The sequence below is a fragment of the Protomyctophum bolini genome, assembly GCF_963924005.1.
Source record: "Protomyctophum bolini genome assembly, chromosome: 19".
Classification (NCBI taxonomy): Eukaryota; Metazoa; Chordata; class Actinopteri; order Myctophiformes; family Myctophidae; genus Protomyctophum; species Protomyctophum bolini.
The window spans coordinates 28,779,892-28,802,780 of record NC_137880.1 but is presented as its reverse complement, the minus strand read 5'-3'; the positions used below and the strand labels follow the sequence as shown (position 1 = coordinate 28,802,780).

The window sequence follows — 22,889 nt, the reverse complement described above, 5'->3', positions numbered from 1 at the left end:
GATGCAACAGATCAGATAAGAGAGAGTGCGTATTCAACTCTAGAGCAGGATTCGTGGTGTATGGTTTGGCCAAAGGCAGCTGATGAGCTTACAACCAGCGACCATGATTGGTTACACAAGGACAGTGAAACTAATGTACTGCATTATTTACCATTGGCAGACAGTGATGGCTCCGTGTTTCAGCACTGAGGGGGGCTAAACAAAACCCTGGTGGTGCCTCACACTATGCACCGACAGGCCCTACATGCCTGTCGGTGCTGGAATGTATATACTGTAGATAGTGGATACACATGAGAGGACCTGAAGCTATATGGGTAACAAAAACATACATCTCGATTGGCGGCGTGGGTTAGTGTTAAATGAGACTTATGTAAGTGTGTGTGTGTGTGTGTGTGTGTGTGTGTGTGTGTGTGTGTGCGTACACTGTACAGTACCCACAGTGTCATAACTGGGACTTGGCCTGTGACTGGGACCTACTGTGACAGGCAGCTGTTGAGAAGGGCAGCACTGTGAGCAGGCAGCCTATTACAGCAGTGTTAAGTAACACTTGAGCACAAAGTTCACTAGTGCCACGAACACACACACACACACACACACGCACATGCACGCGCGCACACACACACACACACACACACACACACACACACACACACACACACACACACACACACACACACACACACACACACACACACACACACACACACACACACACACACTGTTAAGGCATGTTTACAGGTGCTATTTTGGGGTCACTCCCCCACCAAACCCACCCATGCTACTCTTATAGCACACATTTCAGCACCTCCAAACCGGAGCAGACCCTCCAGGACGTTGCTTGCACGGTACAGCTCAAAGTTAAACACGCCGGGCTGCTACTGGATCTACTACAGCACCAAAATAAAACACACTGCTCTGGCACTAAGCTGCTGAACTGCATATTGCCTGAGAACAAACTGGACACTGTTTGTTTTTACTCATGATACAATGGTTAAATTACTGAAAATATGCATTGCTTAAACCAAAAAACTGAAACCAAAAAACTGAAATGACACCAACCAAATGCTAAAATACTAAAATTTTGATTATTTTAGTCTCTGTTAACCTAGCTAACATCAGCTATAGAGAAGGCACGGGCGGGCATTAGTTAAATACTGTTAGACTGCTCTAAGAATATAACAATGACCTTAGAGTGCACCTTTGTTGAAATAGTGGCGTGTGGTTATGAAAGACACCCTGGGTCAGACCAGGCTATATGCTGGCCCATCTTAACCTACTTTTTTGCCGTGGCCTAATAGGTAACTCACAATGATATGAACTAGAATGACGTCAGTGGGAACCTGGGAAAGAAACCCAAAGGGATTACTTGGATTTGCTCAGCAAATCTCCCTAACAAAGGTGCCCTCCCCGCATGCATGAGACCGTAGGTGTCCAGGCCCAGGGCAGAGCTACGTCGTGAAACCTAACCGTCCGTCACTGAGGATGAAGTATAGATGAGAAGGTCCCTTTACAGAGGTGGCCCTCTGATCATTCAACACTGGGTATTTAATTGTGTACATGCCAAGTCTTTGATGTGTGACTTTACTTACATATTAAATGAGCGGTGTACTGTCGCTGTCTATGCTATTATCTGAAATAAACCCATGGACCTCACCTATATGTATAAGGTCCACACAAAGTCTATATTCCTTTACATAACTTTGTGGTGCTCCGGCTTTGACCTATAGTAGCACAAGCACGCTCTGTGGTTGTGTCCAAAATAAATATAGTCTACTACTGTTTCCATGGTATGTGACAATGACAATTAGGAATCCATCTAATGATAATCTGACTAAAAATAGTAAAATGGAAGCATTAACACAAGAATCTGTAACTCGTGTGTGATGTGATATGAAAACTATAGAAGGCAATTATGCCGTGTGCTCTACCCTGAGATTTATTGATGGACAGTGTAACAATATAGCCCCAACAGCTTGGCCCTCGTGCCCAACATTCCACGAGCAACAGCTCTGCGGGGTGACAATGACCACGGCCTTGACTTGGTCAACGCAATCCTCCCCCCACGGGCTATAGCCCACAGAGCCGCCCCTGGCACCACTGGACCATATCAGATAGCCTAACTCGTAAAACCGTTGATAATTTATGGCCTGTGGGGCTACTTGGTCAACAGGGATGCTTCTCCAATCTCAGAATTGAGCTCTAACCTCTGCTCTTTTAGTCGCCTGGCGTGCCTCCCCATTTCACTCTCATTTGTCCCATGTGTCTTCTATCTAGCTAGCCCCAGTGAGTGACCATATAGCATTCCCTACAGAAGGTGGAAATATATCCGGGATAACTGTCCAAACCCTGTGGCAGTGTGGCATCCCGTCGTTATGCAATTCCCAGTGGAAGGCTGGAGGACTAACAACCTTGGCAGCAGGCAACCTACCTGACCCAGGAGACAAGCATGGGAGCCAAGGTTTACATAACAAAGTGCAAATAAGACCATTATTCTTAATGCACACGAAGCCAATTCCATTTAGTTGTGTTTTATGAACCATGATTGCTAAATTGTTTTGTTTACGCTCAGGATTAGTGTAATGAATGGATTATTGGCTGTTCAGTTAGATTATGTAATTGTGTCATTCTTTGAGCGTCTTAAGGGGGGTTGCGTCATTCATGGTAAATAGGTTACTATGTTTCCAGACAAACCGGTTACAAAGTCGCCAGTTCTGTTAGCTCTAATTCCACCAATGTCTCAGAAGTCAGATATATACGCCCCCATAAAAAAAGAAAACAAATATAATTATGCTCGTTGGTTGACGTGCAACGATCCACGTTTGCGCACGCGTAGGCTGGGGTTCACGCGCGCAATGCAAGAAGAGGACGCAAGCCACATGTTTCTTGTTTTTGTTTTGGTGGGAGAGGGAGGAGGAGATGAAGAGGGTGTTCTTGCTGTTAACGCTTACCTTCCACCCTGCAGAACTGTTGCTGTCGCCTTTGTCTTTGAAGTAGGGCACACATCTCACCATCCAGTCATAGATTTGTGACAGTGTCAGTCTCTTGTCCGCCGTGCTCTCTATGGCTTTGGTGATCAGGTCAGCGTACGACAGGTTCCCCCAGGCGTTGCGACGCGACGACGATTTCCTCGGGGTCTGCTGCGCCCCGATGGCGCTCAGTGCGCCCGATGTGGCTGTGGGGGAATGCGAGGAGAGCGGGGAGCCCCCGTTCTCCTGGCCGAGAGAGGACAGCAGTCCATCGGCCACGGGACTGTTACTGCTCTGGTCCTCTAGTGCCGCACTCGAGCCATTGACGGCGATGGCTCCGGAGGTGGCATTGTTAATATGATCTTCGTCGTCGTCCTCTTCCTCGGGTATGATGTCCGTGTCGTGGCTCTCGGGCTTCGCCGTGTTCGGATCGGGTCGTGGCAGCGGCCAGGTGCACGATCGCGGCCGCTTCTGTGGCTCGAAGTCGGGGTCAATCGCCACGTCCAGGTCGGGGAGAGGATCGGGGGCTGGAACCTCAGCCATCTCCTCCAGTCACAACCTCGCCGCCGCTTCCAGTTGAGAAAAGTTAGCAGATAAGAAATGAAGAGCTGTCAAAGTCGCATTCCATGAATGCGCGCCCCCGTCCTTTGTTGCTATTCCAGACCAGCAGCAAACCGAAAGGCAGCTCTCAGCCTCAGAGTTTCAAATTAATCACCTAGAGAGGAAAACAGAAACCACACACCGGTTAGCTGCATGTCTAGTTTATAAGCATTGTTTATAGTTAAAATGACAAAAGTTACAATTTAGCAGAAATCCTCACAGAATTAAACACGGCACGCTTACAGTCCTTCAATAACAGACACCACTTGCTCATCAATGGGCATATTATTACGCGCTGAACACCAAATCCCGTCCTGTATAGATATACATATACAGCCTACCTAGTGGAGATGATCTACTTGTCAATGGCCACAGAGAAAGCGCTCAAACGTCATCACACATAGGACTGGAGCAGCAAGTCCACGGTAATAATCCTGGTCGGTATAGGCTACTCGAGTAGCCCGTGTCTTGGATGAAACAACTTGCACAGACTGTCACTGCGCTCCGTGCGCGGTGCCAAAAGAAATCATTAGATCCCGTGGAGCCCACCGCCGCCTCGTTCATTTGCCTCATTGACACATTGTGTGTCTTCCACTCCCAAGTTGTCATATAATAGAGGCTAACAGAATGTATGCAAGTGAAGCTGGGCTCCGCGTCAGTGTCGATGTGGAATAAGAACGCCACCTCACTCTTGGTTACTGTATCTCGCTTGGTCTGCACAGCTTTGCGGGTTTGCGCGCGCGCGCACACACACACACACACACACACACACACACACACACACACACACACACACACAGTCACACACACACACATACGCATGCACACACACACCAAAGTCGATCAAGGGCCAGCCCCCTGGATCCAGTGTATGGGATCGCCTTTTAAAGAGACACTGCCCCAGAGTACAGTATGTGCAGAGAGAGACATGCCGCGACACGTCTAGGCATGTTGATGTGCACATAAATAGAAAGACAGATAGACGCAAGAACAGCTATATAACAGGTAACGTTAGGTTACTGCAGCAAACCCATAGTTTTAGTTACCACCACATTGAATTACAGGCTATACCCGGCCGTTGGCATAAGTTATTATTGCAGAAAACTGAGACGCACCTTATATGCTATATTATGTAATTTGATCAAACGTGTAGCATGTCGCCTATACGTTTGCTACAGACACGGGCAATTGGAATTAAATTAATCTAATGGGACATGTCAGTGCTTTTGCTGTTTACGTGCTGCAACTTTTCTTTGCACAATTCTGCATGATGAAAGACAATAGGAAAAAAAATGATTTTCCTTTTCTTCCTATTGATTGATTGAAGTATTTATTAACAGAGAATTGCAGTACTTTCAAAGGGGCAGAGGACGCAGACCCCCCCCCCCACCCCCACCCCTTGGGGTCCGTTCCATCTCGTCCAACAATGACGTCATCCTATTTATTAATAAGTCGATATAAAGGAATCCATCCGGTTCTTCTCCGTCCTGCGAGCGATGCTCTGCCTCCCCTCCTCCTCCCTCCTCCGTGACACTTCCACAACAAGCAGCCTCGTCCTCCTCTCCTCGGTCTTTGTTCCACTGAAGGTGCACGTCCAGCTGCGCGCTCTCGTGAGCCTTTGTACAGGAATGCGCGCACCGCGGCGAACCTACACTAGTGGCGCGGCCGCGCGTATATAGTGTAAGGTAAGGGGGGGGGGGGGGGGCGCGCACACAACAGCAGACTGTAAACATCTTCTCCATGTGATGTGTGTATACTGAGTCTGTGTTATTTATTATTGGACTAAACTCAGTTCTGCTGTCATTACGTGCAAAGCTGACTGGCCACCGGAAAGGATGAAAGCCATTATGTCAAAGTGTTATGATTATGAACAAGGTGAGCCTATACTAGCTAGGCCTATTACCTTTTATACAGCTGTCTTTGTTCCTCTTATATCAAAGAGAATGCCTGATGCAGCAGTCTGGTCCCTGCAGAGAACTAGAATTAACTCGTTGCTGGATCATGCATGGAGGAAGAGTGAGTGAGTGAGTGAGTGAGTGAGTGAGTGAGTGAGTGTGTGTGTGTGTGTGTGTTGGCAGGTTTACTCTGGCGACAATTACTTTAATTTGCTTAAATGTCCTTAAGTCATACAAAGCCGCCCTAAATTAATCAACGTTAACATACTTGAGACATTTCCATCAAAACACAGTGGCTTTGATCATACAGCAAGAAAGATGAAACAAAGAGCATGAGCATGAGCATGAGCATGAGAAGAGAGCCCACCTGGGAAGCAGAAGGTGCCAGGTTCGATTCCCGGCCCTGGCAACGTGTTGAAGTCAAAGATGGAAGAAGTACTCACATATTTTACTTTAAGTAAAAGTATCAATACTGCAATGTATACTGTTACGAGTAGAAGTCCCCTATTCCTAATGCACGTGAGTAAAAGAAGTATAGGCCTAAGTATAGGCCCATCAAAATATTGTATTGTACCAGAATGTCCCATTTTCAAAATGTATAGAAATCATTTGAAAATATCAGATCTACGATAGAGAGTATGCATCAGGACACGCCCCCCTCATCTAGACTGAGTGGCAAAACATTGAGCAGCATGGAGTGTTGGAGTTTGTAAATCACTCAACCGTCCTGCGTGCCACCTGTTTCTAAATGTCACATAATGCAGGGCATTTCTTGACAGAAAGTAGCTCATAACGTTTCTATGGTGGATTTTTAGGAAACAAAAACTTTGCAGATAGAAAGAGGATAATTCAAGCTTTTCGTTCAGCTGCAATGTTGGTGAGTTTAACATTGTTTAATGAAATCAGACACTGTCTGATTGGACTTTGGATGAATGGGCTGTCAAGGCCAGAAAGTAGTTTTTTGCCACTCAGTGGGCGTTCCCGCATAACTTCCAGGTACGATGATGTCACGCGCATACCCTCTATAAGTTCATAATGCATTGAATCATCACAGCGCATTGTGAGCTTGTAGATTTACTTTTTTCAAACTAGACCGGTGCCAGGCTGTAAAGCACAGAGTCGGTAACGATGGAAGTTGTAGATCCATGCCCCACCCGGCTATGCAATACCAGTTGTACCCGCGAGTACGTGTTCCACCCGTCCGTGTCCTTTTCATGCCCATTTATGGAGATTTCCCTGTGTCCTCTTATTCCGATATATACTGTATGAAGTTCTGTACACATGCCCAAATATGAAGTGATGTCAGAACAGGCCAGCTCCATATGGAGATAAAGGGGTGATCAGGTACAGAGCCCGGGCATATTTGTGATGTCATTATGGAGCCTAGGTAGGGGCCCTGTCCAGAGACCGTTGGCGGTTCTGGACAACCGTGGGTCCGACCAACTCTACACCAGGCACTGTGGGGGGTGTGAAACGTGTGTGTCGAATTTGAAGTCGGTGGGGCGAACGGTTCTTGAGTTGCGTAGATTACAGACGTACACACACGTACAGAGACTTGCATTTATAGATAGGATGGGCAAAATATACATAGGGCTGAAGTTGTTATTAATAAATTAATAATCAAAATCTATAACGAAACTACATTTTCAAATAATTTTAATGGAGTTAAAGCACAATATTAGCCTCTGAGATGTAGTGAAGTAGAAATAAAAGTAGTAGAAAATTGGAAATACTCCAGTAAAGTAAGAAAAAAGAAAACAAGCTCAGAATTGTGCTTAAAGGACCACTTCACTCCTCACTAATAATCATGATACAATGGCATGATGTTTTCCTACTCAGTCTGTGTCTCATAGGAGGGCTGTGGGCAGTTTAGAAACAGTCTTCCAGTGACATCATCATTAGGCAGATTCTTTTTAAACAAGATTTTTTACAAAAATATTTAGATTTTCATTATCGTGAGAACGATGGCTTCCATTTTCGCATTGCAACTTTTCAGGACTAGAAAGCCTGCAGTTTCTATTAGCTTGTATTCCCCATCCATGATGTCACTGGAAGACGGTTTCTGAACTTCCCACAGCCCTCGAGACACAGACAGAGTAGAAAAAAATGCCCCATTTTTTCATGATTATTAGTGAGGACCTATTATATGAAGATAGGTTGAAAAGTGGTCCTTTAAGTACAGTACTTGACTGAGTAAATGTACCTAGGCTAGTTACTGACTGAGTAAATGTACCTAGGCCTACTTTCGACCACTGGTCTAAGTGTACCTGGCCTGACAGCAAGGCACTATAACAGCAGTGCCCACTGCTCCCGGTCCTGGAGGCAGTGGCATTATTATTATATGACTGTATGTAATCTCCAGAATAAACTCTGGGAATCACAATTGGACCATGGACTGCTTGTATTGTGTTTGCCTTTACATAATCTGTATTATGTGTGTAACACAGCAGGGTAATCAGGGCATATTCATGTACTGTCCGTGTACATATAGGGTAATTAGGGCATATTGTGTCTGGGTGGAGTGATGCGATGCACTCGCCTTTCGACAGCAGATGGTATAGCTGATGGTAGGTGTGTGCATTCCATCTCCCAGAGGTCTAGCGCATTCGAACAGGGATAGACTCCCGTCCAGCACTCTGGCTCATACCGAGTTCAATACAGTTGTGCTAAACGCTAAAGGCGCTTTAGTAATCTTGATTTATCTTATACCGGGGATCATGCTGCTGAAATGTATGTACATACATCGTCATTCAAGAATATCTAAACACCCCCCCCAAGACTAAGGCCTCACTCACACTGTTGCAACATGCATACAACATTTGTCTTGTGTCTTGTCCGTGTTTAATGGCTGCCCCCAATGCATTTCCAAGGGAAGTCACATGGTTTGACAAAACATTTTTTGTTTGATGGCTGTGTTGTGCCCCCCTCCCCCGCATCAAACAAAAATGTTTTGTCAAACCATGTGACTTCCATTGGAAATGCATTAAACACGGACAAGACACAAGACAAATGTTGTATGCATGTTGCAACAGTGTGAGTGAGGACTTAGAGATTGCACAAACGTCTGGCACCTCCCGGAAACAACAAAAACAATTAAATTAGAGTGACCCACACAAACAAAGCCCTGCATTTACAATATAGGCCAAGGAAGAGTCACACATATAAACCACAATGTTATTTACTCCATTCCCTTCCGTTGCGCACACGTGCGCAGCGCGCACGCACACACCCCTCATTTAGGCTGAGGTCGTCCAAATAAAGCTTAGGTCGCCTACTAGTCTGAGACCCTGATTGAATAAGTGCACTGTGCAGTGTGCAACAGGACAATAAGCGGAAGTCCTAAGCAATATCCAATTAACATTTCTTTAGGTGCAATGTTCTTATTGCCCTTCATTGGCCTTAGTTCTTACCTGCTATCCACTCCTTTAGGCAGTGGTTCTCAACCTTTTCTGTCTCCCGCTTGACAATCTAGAAAAGGTTCACGGCCCACCCATGCATCAGCATGACCACTTAACACTGCAGCCGTGTTACTTACAAATGATTCTGTTCTGGCTTGGATCAATGGAACTAATTTCAGAATGAGAATCAACTCTATTGTCACATCGCAGTTTTACAAGTAAAAAGAGTGGGTGAAATCCCATCGTGTCATTTTTCCAATTAATACAAGAAAGGGAAGAAGAGAGAGGGGGGTTAAGGAGATCAAGGCAGGAAAGAAGAACGTTTGAGTGCTTTTACCACAAAAAGTAAGAGTATTTATCAGTATCACAGAGAAAACTCACTTTAAGGTTAAATACAGTATGTTATGTGATTACGATCACTGCTTTAAGCCATCACCTGAAATCACTGCTGTCCTGAAACCACTTCCAGACAGTGTGATTTCAGGTGAAGGCAACAGCAGGGATACACTTAATACTGTAAGTAGACTGACAGCATAATCAGTTCTAATGAGTTCAAGGACTGGGGCCAAAGCAGCAAGGCAGAAGCTGTGTGTATACCAAACATCCTTGCACACAATAACTATGATAGACCTAAAATATCAACAAATACCAGGTAAATAAATACTAGTCAGATTGAACATGGTACATTTCAGTTTTGTCCTTCGGAAATACAAGTTTTGTTTCCTTATCAGTCCCTTCCACCAGGGTCAGTGTGGTACACCAAGGCCATGCTTCAGAGGACGCGAGGACAGCAACCGCCCCATTGTGCCAGCGTAAATCATCCAATTAACTTAAGGCATTCACAAAAGAGGGTGGTCCATCTGTTTGTATCTGATGTTTTCCTTAACGGCGTAATACTCTGATTGGATTGGAGGCCTCAGAATAGAGCGCTATTGGTTGTTATTGATTATTATTCAGAAATCTGGTATATAGCTTTTTTTATTGGCCTAAAATATTGTCTATATACATTCATGCATTCACTTGCTGGCTGGCAAAATATCATTATGCTTTAAGTAGCATGTGACATGTCAAACTAGGGGTTTTTCATGATTCTGAATCCATTCCAAGCATTAGTTTTGCACTAAAAACACTCCTTGGGTTAAAAACGGCATAACCACTTGCACAAATGTGCCCAAAATGTGCTGACCTCATCACATTTTGTGATGACGGCTATGGAATACATCTAATTTGGCATTGATTGAACTATACCATAGCGTATGTAATTTAACTACAATGGCATATGAAAAATAATAACTAATTTTAGATGTTTGCGTTTAAATTAGAAAACACAAAACTTCTCTTCTGGGGGTCCCTGGCACAAAACATTTTCAGATAGGGAGGTCCAAGGCCAAATATATATATCAATCTGGGGGTCCTTTATAAGCCTCAGGTTTTGATGGGTTAAAAACACAACCATCACAGCCACGTAAAAAACATTGGCTGCAATGTGTCATTACATTACAGTACATCAAGAGGCTCAGCCAGGTATGTGATGAACATGTACAAGCAGCATTATAACATTTCCAATGGCCTTGCTTTGAAAATGGCACTATGTGTTCCGGAGGCGCTGGTACCTACAGTGTCTAGTAGGGCAGGGCCTGGGTTGACGGAGACCAGCTGGGCTCTGGGCTGGGCCCAGCGTCCTGGAGAGGCAGAGTGGTGCACCAGAATGACCTCATCCTTATAGAGAGGGACGCAATAACAAACCATCCTGCCATCACTTCATTGCCGTCTGCTGCCACCTACAGACGCTTATGAAAAGTACTGTGAGACAAAGTGCACACAGTACACTCTGGAAATAATTATTATTACTGGCTCTCCACAATCAATTTATATGCAATTTTAGAGAACGTGGCATCTATGATTTCTCTACGCAGCCTTACACTTCCAGTATGATAGCTTGTGTTCATTCTGTGCTCCAACTCAACCAGGACCAAACTCATAGGCCATGAGAACATAAAAAACGCTGCCCTCTAGCAGCTCTTACTAAAACCATCCTGTTCCTCCCAAAAAAGAAACATTGCCAAAATTACAGCCCCAACATGTATATGCATATAGGAAAAGAAATATCATTCATATTTTTGTTTCCTCCTGTCTTGATAACTGTAATTCGGTTTTGCCCCGACAATCTAAAAACAATAACTAATAACAACAATAATATTTCTATGTATTTATGTAAGTAATTCAAACGTAGAACCTATGTAAGCCCAGAGAAACACTTTTATGGAACTGGTTAGGCTTTACTTCAAATCTAGCATTAAAAAATGTTCACACATTTTGGTAGTTAACCTTTTATTCCCTCCCAGCACAACAAACAGTAGGCCTACATAGTACATACACAGACAAAAATAATAAATATCAACTATAATTTATATTAACTTCAATATATGCATCTGGAAAGGACTGCTCTCTGTTCACAATTACAGTCAGGGGACATGACATGAGATGAGTGGAACATAAGACTGAAAAATATAGGGAGCAGAATTAAGTTTCCCTTCATGTTTTCCTTTCAACCACTAGAGTGCAGCAGTCATCTTCTGTGGAGGCCACTTGTTGCCTATTTTCTCCCTGTGATGATGAACACCTGTTAGCTTTATACTAAAGTCAATGATGTTAGGATGTACTATACTACCAGACCTATGCATAGCAGCTATCCTCAAGGGGACGAGAGCTAGCCTCATGACAAAGTTAAGAAACCAGTTTAGCAGCAGTTCTCATTTAGATTTGAGGTACAGTGGAGAGAGGACAGGAAACATTGAGAGAGTGTAGGGGAGTGACATGCAGCAAATGGTCCAGAGCCAGCCAAGAATCTAAGTGGAAATCGACAGGGGGACGTAGCTGTCAGGCATTCGAGCCCATGTGGTTTATGTGCCCTAAACACTTGCCTATTGGGTTTCTCTTTCATGCTTCACTCTCCTGGGGAGGGAGCCTCACTGCCAAAAACACATGCCACAGACACATGATTAACAAACTCATAAAAGGAACTACATGCTGGCTCTATACCGGGCTGACTCTAGTTTAGACTGAGGTTACAATGGATTTATTAATTGGGTTTATTTAGTATTCTTAAAGATCTTAGAAGTACATTCTGTGCACGAATGTAAATGACACCTTGTTCCACGGAGAGTCTGTGAAGGTTCATTGTTCCGACTGTTATTGGTTCACAGTTAATCTTTTTGTGGATGCCGTTTCCATTTAGTTTTTCTATGCCTCAAAATGTCTATTACTGGTATTTTTTAGGTATTGTTTGGTTTATAGTAACAGTACAGTAACAGTACATTGTAGTCTTTCCTGTCATATTAGTTGTCCATACTGTTGTACCTTTCAGTGTGTTTAGGAAATGTATTTCCTGTCCATGGGATTACTGAAATGGGGAGGCATACTATGGTCTGACGGAGCATTGGTTCGAAGGAGCATTGGTCCGAGGTGCGTTGGGGGTCGGGAGAGGGTTGGGGTTAGGTTTAGGTGTGCTGCCCCGGGGGAGGTTAGGGTTAGGGTGAGGGTTTGAGGTAGGTTGTCGTTCGGACCAAACACATGAACCCACTGAAATGTATCAATATGCTGTATTGGACAGCCTTGGTCTGAAATCTGAACGTTGTCTGATCTCGGAAAACATGGTGGTTCATGGGGTACAGTATTATTATGCTACATATAGTATACATAACATATTATACAGTATAATGTGTGTACCAGCAGGCCAGTGCACCTTATGTGTCTGAGTGTGTCTTTCCGTGACTGCGGTCTCCCTGGGTCCAGTACACTTCAGACTGCATCTCCAGCAGTCTGGAGACCGTCCTCTGAAAGGCAAAGATCTCCTCCTCGGACGTGAACAGGGTCAGCCGCTCCGCTGCCGCCTAAAGAGAGGAGCGGTGGCAAGTTACTTACCACTGCCCGCCAGGATTAATTCATCTATTTTAATTCTATTCTATTCTATTTAATTTATTGCGCATTGCCAAGGTTTTACCGCTTTCAACCCTTATTTTTAAGAGCCAAATATCCGTAACCGGATGTTACGTTGACATAATGCTGTGTGTGGTGTCTTGGCCGGTTGTTGTTCTCTCGCTCGGTGCCGCGAGTATCACAGTGCCTGCTGTCGGCCGTTGAAAAACCTTGTATTCACCAGAAACGACATTCATTGCACCGATGTGGAGATACAGGCCATTGAAAGCAGCACATAGAGTGCAAGTGGATGCACGCGCATCTTCAAAATGGCCGCGGCCACTGTCACACTTTACACTGGGATGCTAACGAGAGACATCTATCGATGCGATCCGATCAAAACATGGATTAAAGAATATAATGCCTAGAAAACGTCGGCTATACGCTGTTGGCGGGCTGACAGACTAAAGTTAATCTAAGCTTCTGGCGGGCTCCGTGTTACGCAGTACTTAAGAAAAAGTATCAATACTGTGATGTAGAATTTCAATACTGCAATGTAGAATTACACCTACCCTTGAAAAATCACAGAATATTTGATCGTCGCTCCATTCCGTGCTCGAGTCGAGTGCTCTCAAATTGCGCGCACGGATGTTGAAAATCATGGTCTATACACGACAATCCGTTTGAAGGTTACAAGCTGTTGTTGAGAACTCTCTCCGTGAGCTGTTTTCCATTGGACTGCTATTATTGAATATCTTCTTCTTTTTCTTTTGACCCATACTCAACATTTCTAACATAAAACTTTGGTGTACTCAACATGCCTGGGTTCACATTCTGGCAAGTGGACTATTATGGGTCTGTAACTCTGAGAGTGTACAAATGTAACCAAACGACAGGAAAGAGGGAGAGAGAGAAGGGGATAGACACGCAGCAAAGGTCGTCATGAACGGGACTCGAACACACGACACGCTGTCAGGCCAGAGCCTGTATGTGGCATGCGCCTGGACCGCCTGGACCACTAGGCCCCATTATTGAATATCCTTTTTCCTGTCACGTGATCAACCCGTCCAGAGGTGTTCCGAGAGCTCACAAAACTCATCCAAACCATGGATGTTCCATAGGTTTGCGCAGTGGTTCTCAAAGTGGGGTCCAATTAGCTATCATTGCAACCAGTTACATGTGCTCAGCGATGCGATACAAACTCACAAATGATTTACGATCGTCGGATGCACCACGGCTCACCATGGACAGCAATCAAACCTTTTGAGATACGGCGCTTTGAAAATCCATAGCTGGTGGGCACGGAGGCTCTCCATACTAACCGGAGCAATGCTAAAAGGTAAGGTTGCTGCTTTCATACAGTATATGGAGTATACGGTCGTCTACGAACATATGCGTAGTTAGCACCAGTAGGTACCGATAACCTAGCTACGTTTATAAACGTAGATAGCAGCGAAAAAGTTAAATGAATTGAAAATGGAGGATCTTGATGTAAACAAGTCTTAATGCTTTTTCTGGTTTTACCCTGTGCAATCAATCAATCAAACCTCCTTTTATGTCATTACTGTGTATTTAAGCTGTGATTATATTGTGATTTTCTATATTTCTATGAATAGTTTGTTTTACTGCACTGTTGCACTGCCCTGTTGTTTGAGTGTTGAATGTTTAATGGACCACAATACAATGGAAACAAGCTGTCGGGGCTTTGTGTGTCATCCATTTGGGGTGGTTTTAACTTGTGTACTATCTGTACCTTTAAAATCAGAAATGATGTATTCAATCAATCTAAACTTTCACGTCCTACCGGCCATTTAAACACGGGTCTCCCATGCAAGTGTTGAAATGTTTACCACTGAGTCAATGGAACACGCCTGCTTGCTCAGGGGAGATAAAGACTTTTGACCATCATGCAGAAACACCTGGGGACCTAGTGGGATCTTACTTTCCGTTATTGTGGGGAAACCTTTCGTCACTACCACGCTGTGAGCTTGTACATCTGCACTATTTTTTAACATACTGATTTGGAAGGCATTTGTAGAATCGACCTCAGGTCTTAATGGGATAAAACCGGGAAAGCATCCTATTAAAAAATAGCAGATGTACAAGCTCACTTTGCACCGTGCTGCAAGCTTTGTCCATCTAATATTTTTGAACATTTTATAAAACACATATTGGTCTGTAGAGTGGTCTGTAGAGTGATTTACCCCAGCGAGGCCCAGGTCATCCAGAAGCTCACGGTCCTTATCATCTTCCCCTCCAGAATGGACGAACAGCTGCTCCAGTGGAGCCGCTGCAAGCAGGACCACCCTCACCTGGACAGAGACATTTCACGTCCATTCATTTGAGGGTATTTTAGTACTGATTTAACCTAAGGTGCTATTCAAATAAAGTTATTATTATTATTACAGTAGTAGTAGTATAGTAATAGTAGTAGTGTTAGTATTATATCATGTTTTGTTCCTCGACACACACTCATCTTTATGTTGCTAAATTTCAATATTTCCACATTTTCTATTTGACAAAACAACAACAGTAATTCCTTTGTAACCTGAAAAAGTGTTGCAAGAGAGTGCCGTTCAAAAGTGTTGCGTAGCCTCCTTGAGATAATATTTTCTGTGAATGCCTATAATATCATATAATAATAAAGGGGACCAACCTTGCGGTCATAGAAGTTATCTATGAGGGTGATAAAGCGTCTGGCCTGGTCCTTCAGTGTCAAAGTCAGCATGGGAACATGGCGGATGAAAACCGTGTCAAAGACCCGTGCCATCTCAAGGTAGTCGCTGGCGCCCACAGGCTGGAACACAACAACCATGTAGCACGTTAGCTACCGTAGAGCATCAATACACACTATGGGCTCCATTTTCGTCGCCGCCGTTACCCACGGCGCGGCCCGCAAGTCAGCCGCTGCCCGAAAATTACGAGTATAGGAGCTTGCTCTGTCCCTAAATGGTATTTTGGTCCAGCGTCACCCGCTATCTATTATGCCGACACCGGTATTTGCGCCTAGAGGTGTGGTCATAGGCGTGTCTCCCCTCTCGAAAGCCATTTTGGTCCTCCCTCAAGTGAGGGTCGATGGCATGCCGTATCCGGTTCAGGGTCATATGGTTGTAGACCTTTGCCTTGATGCATGTCAGGCTAATGCCTCTGTAGTTGTCTGGCTTTGAGAGGTCTCCAGCCTCAGGCACCGTGACGATGTTGGAGAGAGACCACATGTCCATGAGGTCTCCAGCCTTAGCAGGGAAAGGTTACAAAACTGTAGGATGATGTTGTCGAGCCCAGTTCTTTATGCCGTCCGGCCCAGTACTTTTGCTCTATCTCAACGCATGGTTGTTTGCCCTGGTTAACTCACTGACCATGAAGGGACCATCATAGATGTTGAGGTTCTGGAGGAATGGTGGCATGTCTTTCTCATCTCCATTGACTGTTGTGCCCAGTGAAGTGGTTGAACCACTTTGTGAGTCCCTCAACCTGTCCTTCCTTGGTCCTCTTCCGTCCGGTCATCTCATTGATGACCCTCAAGGCCTCCCCATACTGCTTCTCACCTTGCGCTGCATGGACTCTCCTCACCCTCTCCATCAGTTCCTCCCCTTTGATGTTATCGTAAGAACTGAAGAAATGCTGTACAAAGCCACGCCGTGCTTCCTCCACCCTAGCCCGTGTCGCTACAGTCTCCGGGTGTCTGGACTGCAGGGAGGTTCTGGTTTTGTCCAGTATGGGCACAAACAGCCTCCTCGTTTGCGAGAACGAATCGCCTGTATTCTTCGTTGGGCTCCACACCCTCATCCAGCAGCTGGAAGCGCCTCCTGACCTCCTCCGTATACCTGGCTTGCAGGCCAGGGTCAGTGGAGAATGCCTTCCAATCCTACCGGATCCTGGGGCTTGGCTTGGGGACTCTGAGGCTATAGTCGCACCCTCATGGAGACCACATGGTGGTCAGAGCCCACAGAGCTGAACGTACTGTATGGCTCAACGTTCCTCCACGTTTGCCTCACAAGTATGTAGTCCAGCTGACGTACAGTACAATACATGTGGCTCGGTCTTGGAATGTCCATCTCTTTCCTGTTCTTTTCTGGAACATGGTGTTTGCTGCCAGTAGCTGGTGTTCCATGAAAAGGGCAGGGAGGTGTGCACCATTCCGGTTGGTAGAGTTGTGGTATGGGAAGGGTGTGTCCTCTGTAAGCCTTGTATTGAAGTGTACAGTAGGAGTATAAACAGTTCAAGCATTAACAAGACAGACATACATGACAAGGGAAATTAAATTATCATAGCAGTCAGTAAGGATAACATGAATGTATACTAGCCAAATATAAAGTCAAATATGTGTGCAAAGAGCAAAGTGATCACAATGAGTAAATATAAAAGTTATAATTAATTCCCAGATTAATAGCAGATATATTCAAGTGATTCTAGTAGTGATGTGCTATGATCATTGATAATGAATAATGACAGAACTGTAGTAGTACTTGTAGAACACAAGTAGATCATGAGTCGACTAATGTACTTTACATTGTGGGCTTGTGACGTGTGTAGGAAAAGGAAAAGGCTCGTCCTTACTATATATATATATACGTTCCCTCGCTGCTTTATTTTACTGGCAGTGCCATTTGTACAGAAAAGAAAAAGAACCGCCAATAGACTGTAGCTCTTTGACACTGAGCAGCACAGGGACGCGTGTATTGAACAGGAGTGGCCATGATGCAGTTTGAGAGCAAGAGGTGGACAGTAAGTGCTTGGAGGAGGACAAAAGAAGCATGAAGGACAGCATGAGAGGAAAACAATGTGAGGTGGAGAATATAAATGGAGACAGAGATGTGTCTGAATGAAGCAGGGACAAAAAGAAGGCAAATTCTGCGTCAAAGGGAATTCTTTGAATGTGCGTATTTTGGTTTAAGAGCATGTAGAAGTTTTTGTTTACCTGTGTGTGTGCGTGCGTGTTTGCGTGCGTATGCGTGCATGCGCGAGCGTGTGCGCGTGCGTGCAGCAAAGCAATGCAAAACATCATATTTTATTACGCACAAAATCTATAAAAGAAAATCTAAAAAACTATAAATTAAACTATAATATGGTTTGAGTCAACCAGCCAATATTTATTTTTCCTTCCAGTGATGCCATCAGGAAGACACTTCTTTCAGTGGTAAATACATATTGAATTGAGCGTGCGCGTGTGTGTCCGCGTGCGTGCAGCAAAGCAATGCAAAACATCATATTTTATTACGCACAAAATCTATAAAAGAAAATCTAAAAAACTATAAATGAAACTATAATATGGTTTGAGTCAACCAGCCAATATTTATTTTTCCTTCCAGTGATGCCATCAGTAAGACACTTCTTTCTGTTAAATACATATTGAATTGAGCGCGCGCGTGTGTGTGTCCGCGTGCGACCGTGCGTGCAGCAAAGCAATGCAAAACATCATATTTTATTACGCACAAAATCTATAAAAAAAAATCTAAAAAACGAACTATAATATGGTTTGAGTCCTTCTTTCATTTCTTTCAAGTGTTAAATACATATTGAATTGAGCTTTTTAGGAATTCCAATTTAATCAGAGCATCCTCTCAGCTAACGCATTACACTTGAAATAATCTTTGGCAATCAATTTCACTCAACCCAAGGACAGAATGGTGTTATGTTTTAAGTGCTCCTTTGACTTAACCTGACTCCACCAGATTGCGGCAGTATTGAGTTCACACGTTCACAGGAGGAGGAACTCACTACTGCCACCATCTGGCGGAGTCAGGTTACCTTTGACTGACAAAGCGTGTAAAATGCAATATTTTCTGGGAGTGAAAGCCCTGGCTGCATCAACACCTCCGCCTAAGTCATTTTCATATCAAGGACCCCCAAATTGACACTTATTAGCCCGCGGACCTAACCTGACGCTGCCAGATGAGGGCGGTATTGAGGAAACATATTCCCCAACACAAATTTGTGTAGCAAGCTTTTTGGATCTGGCAGCGTCAGGTTACCGCGGACCCACATTAAAAAAATATATGCCAGGGACCCCCATAAGAAAAGACTTTTACGACTCTAGCAGTGATTCCCAACCTGTTTAATTTCAAAGACCCCCAGTTTGACATGCATTAGTCTACAGACGCCCATTTAATGGCATTTCTATCTCTGGGGCCCATATTGTAAAATCAATGTCAATTAAACTCCTGAGAGTGTACAAATGGATCTAATTGGACCCGTTAGGGTCAGGTCTTTTGGTTCCATTTGTACACTCTCAGAGTTACAGACCCATAAGGGTCTATTTGGTTTGGTTCCAAACTATCATTTAGCTGGGAACCCCCTGGAACTCCCTCAAGGACCCCTAGGGGTCCCCGGACACCACTTTGGGAACCACTGGCCTAAGTAACAACTTGGTTGGTTGATTCATTGATGTGTCTTTGCAGCCCATATTCTCCCCAATTTAATCATTATGCCAATTGATTCCTCCCCACAAACATTTCTGTTGTCACTGCTGTTGTATCCTACTGACTCACCGGAGGCCAGTGAGGAGCACATGGAGCCTTCTTCGCCCCACTCCTCCCGTCCAACACTCCCCGCTGACAGGTGCCGCCACAGCCCGTAGGAATACATGCAGTGACAGTTATCACCTTCCCTGTCCGGCTTCCTTGCCCCAAACACAGGCCAATTGTGTTCATGTGTAGATGCTCGACAAAGCCGAATACATCACGGAGAATTCAAAGTCGAACCCACAACCTCCGTGGTGTTGGGGCAGGGACCTTTCCACTATGCCACCCCACAACCTCCGTGGTGTTGGGGCAGGGACCTTTCCACTATGCCACCCCACAACCTCCGTCTTGTTGGGGCAGGGACCTTTCCACTATGCCACCCCACAACCTCTGTGGTGTTGGGGCAGGGACCTTTCCACTATGCCACCCCACAACCTCCATGGTGTTGGGGCAGGGACCTTTCCACTATGCCACCCCACAACCTCCGTGGTGTTGGGGCAGGGACCTTTCCACTATGCCACCCCACAACCTCTGTCTTGTTGGGGCAGGGACCTTTCCACTATGCCACCCCACAACCTCCATGGTGTTGGGGCAGGGACCTTTCCACTATGCCACCCCACAACCTCTGTGGTGTTGGGGCAGGGACCTTTCCACTATGCCACCCCACAACCTCCGTGGTGTTCCCGTCAAATGTCATGACAATCCAGCCATCCGTTCTTTAGTTATATTTTGTTCACAGTCACAGACAGATACACAGAAGTGATTAAAATGTACAGACTGCCACACATCAGTGAGACTGCTGTGTGTAGCTTGACATAATTAACAGTATAAATAGCTAAAGTATAAAATAATTAAAAGTGGTTAAAAGCTAAAGGTCTTAATGGGTTAGGAAAGGCAAGTGCTGCAGAGTTACAGTAGTAGCAGTGGAATCACTGGTTTATTCATACAAAATAAGGCTGGAATCTATGAAGTGATAATGACCCACATTAACCTGTACATGTGACAAGTGGCAAGTTCACCTTGAACACCAAAAAAAACCTGAATGAAGACATCAAAACTTACTCTGTCACACAGCTCATGGAAGGTGCAATCTGCAATGGTGCCGCAGGTCTTCTGCAGATTCAATTCTCTACCCTGTACCGTGAGCACCAGGGGACCCGCTACTATGGAAGCACAAACACACACACACACACACACACACCAATATGACAGCGCTGCTTGAAGCCTGCAACTAGAATTGGGGGGGTACATTTTGGGTTACTAAATAGCTAGCACAGGCAACTCTCTCTCCCTCTAGATAGAACCTAGATACATTGACCACACATCACTCCCTTCATCACTCACTCTTTTACTTTATCAGGAGAGGTGAATTAACCTCCATACCAGTCTTTTGTCTCAAGGCCAGCTCATCAAACAGATCATCCATGTAGGCCTCTGCATCAGGTTCACTTGTGCTGTGCAGAGACACAGACAGACAGACAGACAGACAGACAGACAGACAGACAGACAGAAAGGTGGAAAAATATAATATTAAATTAATATTGCTGAAGTGGCCACATCAAACAGTGAAAGCGACGTGAGCAAGGGGGGGGGGGGTACTTAGCTTTTCACTCCTTCAGGAAAGAAAAGGATGTTGTACTCTAAACACAAGCATCAGACTGTGAATGCACATCGTGTGTGTGTGTGTGTGTGTGTGTGTGTGTGTGTGTGTGTGTGTGTGCGCGCGTGTGTGTATGTGATGGGAGAAAAACAGAAAAGTAGCTTTTGAAAGGTGAATCATTTTTTCATACCCTATATTGATTCCCCTTTTATGATTCTCCTGACGGTTCTCCCAAGATAATAACAAGTCTGTCTATGTGCTCCTGGCTGCTTCTCACCATTTATATACTGTCTGAATGTGTCCCTCTCTTTCAGCTGTTAAATAGAAACTCTAACAAATATGGACATTCAATGTGTGCATTTACAATTTACAATTTACAATTAACGATTTAGGCATTTAGCAGACGCTCTTAATCCAGACGACTTACAATAAGCAATAACAACGCAAGGTAATACACCAAATGCATCCGTGTTTGTTTGTGTGTGTGTGTGTGTGTGTGTGTGTGTGTGTGTGTGTGTGTGTGTGTGTGTGCGTGCGTGCGTGCGTGTGTGCGTGGGGGGAGATGTAAAGTCCTATTCAACTACTATAAGACAAGTGCACCCTCTCAGCTTAGCTAGTAAACAAACTGGGACACAAAGCGCGTGTGCGTGTGCATGTGCATGTGCATGTGTACAGGAGTGCATGCTTCTTACAGGTAGTACAGACGTCCTGCTCCAGCTTTGTCTAGCCTTCTGTAGTCAATTCCGGAGTCTAAACAGATGGTCTGGCAGTATTCCTACAAACACACAAGATAAAATATACAAAAGTATAATATAATTATGTAGTTACTTTTTTTAATGGTTATGCATTGGCTTTTAGAATTTTCTTTGAGGTTCACATACAATACAGCTGGTAGCAGCATTAAGGGGATAGTCCACCCACAAAATGACCATTTCTATAGATTAATAACCCCATGGAGACTTGAATTCATGGGTATATAATAAACTTTTGTTTTTGTCGCATGGAGTCCCTATGGAGACACAACCAGTCTCCAGTGGTTCCCTATGGAGACACAACCAGTCTGCAGTGGTTCCCTATGGAGACACAACCAGTCTGCAGTGGTTCCCTATGGAGACACAACCAGTCTGCAGTGGTTCCCTATGGAGACACAACCAGTCTGCAGTGGTTCCCTATGGAGACACAACCAGTCTGCAGTGGTTCCCTATGGAGACACAACCAGTCTGCTTTGTGTCCTTTCCGTTGCGTGCGCAGAGTTTGAAGTAGGTCAGTGCCATTACCATAATAATGACATCATCGATGGGGAATCCAAGCTAATAGAAACGGCGTGCTTTCTATTCCTGAAAAGTTGCAATGTGAAAATGGAAGCCATCGTTCTCAGGATAATAAAAATCGAAAGTCTTGTTAAAAAATAATCTGCCTAACGATGATGCCCACAGCCCTCCTATGAGACACAGACTGGGTAGTAAATAATTGTGCTATTTTAACATTAGTGAGGACAAATAATATGAAGATAGGTTGAAAAGTGCTGAAGTCGTCCTATAAGCCTGATTTGATTTATACAGTACATACTGTGTGCTGGTGTCACGCACTGGAAACTGGAGGCAAGGTATAATATAGAATTATGAATAACAGATTATTATTGTATACTTTGTCATTATGTCGTCAATATAATGCCAATTAATCGTATCTCCTTTTCAGATCAGAGTGCATAAAATCGTACCCGTGTGAACTGAGCAGTGCAGTGTGTGTGTGTGTGTGTGTGTGTGTGTGACGCTGCTCAACAGTGCCACTTTAGGTCACCCAGCGGTATTGCAGCTGTTCCTACTCTAAACGTACTTAGTTACATTAAGAGTGGATTGTATTGTGATGATGGTCCTCTTGTTGCTGCCTCATTTGAATTAATTAATTCCAAACAAAACCTACAAGAGGTTAAAAGGAAAACACTTCATCCACGTCACTGGCACCTTGTGTCACTTCTAAACACGCGGAGCTGATCTAGTAGTAGAGTAGGCTAAACCAGAGTGAACTTGTGATACAGAGTTCAAACTTTC

General features: G+C 44.5%; 2 protein-coding genes across 4 annotated transcripts in view; both read right to left on the bottom strand.

Moving 5' to 3' along the window:
- foxo3b (forkhead box O3b) overlaps window positions 1-4,303 on the bottom strand; it is a 47,289-nt gene extending 42,986 nt beyond the window's left edge. Inside the window, exons 1-2 of the mRNA XM_080790469.1 lie at window positions 3,908-4,303; window positions 2,949-3,681 (exon numbers count right to left, since the gene is read on the bottom strand). Of these exons, the coding sequence (XP_080646595.1) occupies window positions 2,949-3,509 (561 nt within the window). The 5' untranslated portion in view covers window positions 3,510-3,681; window positions 3,908-4,303. The remainder of the gene's footprint in view (window positions 1-2,948; window positions 3,682-3,907) is intronic.
- Window positions 4,304-10,597: 6,294 nt separating this feature from the next.
- The window catches only part of afg1lb (AFG1 like ATPase b), a 34,358-nt gene continuing 22,066 nt past the window's right edge, over window positions 10,598-22,889 (bottom strand). Inside the window, exons 8-14 of one of the 3 annotated variants that reach the window (XM_080790342.1) lie at window positions 21,531-21,613; window positions 20,622-20,692; window positions 20,301-20,401; window positions 15,434-15,574; window positions 14,982-15,089; window positions 12,589-12,752; window positions 10,598-10,640 (exon numbers count right to left, since the gene is read on the bottom strand). In XM_080790342.1, coding sequence (XP_080646468.1) covers window positions 12,606-12,752; window positions 14,982-15,089; window positions 15,434-15,574; window positions 20,301-20,401; window positions 20,622-20,692; window positions 21,531-21,613 — 651 coding nt within the window. In that variant the 3' untranslated portion in view covers window positions 10,598-10,640; window positions 12,589-12,605. Of the gene's footprint in view, window positions 10,641-12,457; window positions 12,753-14,981; window positions 15,090-15,433; window positions 15,575-20,300; window positions 20,402-20,621; window positions 20,693-21,530; window positions 21,614-22,889 lie in introns of those variants that run through there. The other 2 variants (XM_080790343.1, XM_080790341.1) reach the window with 2 other exon arrangements.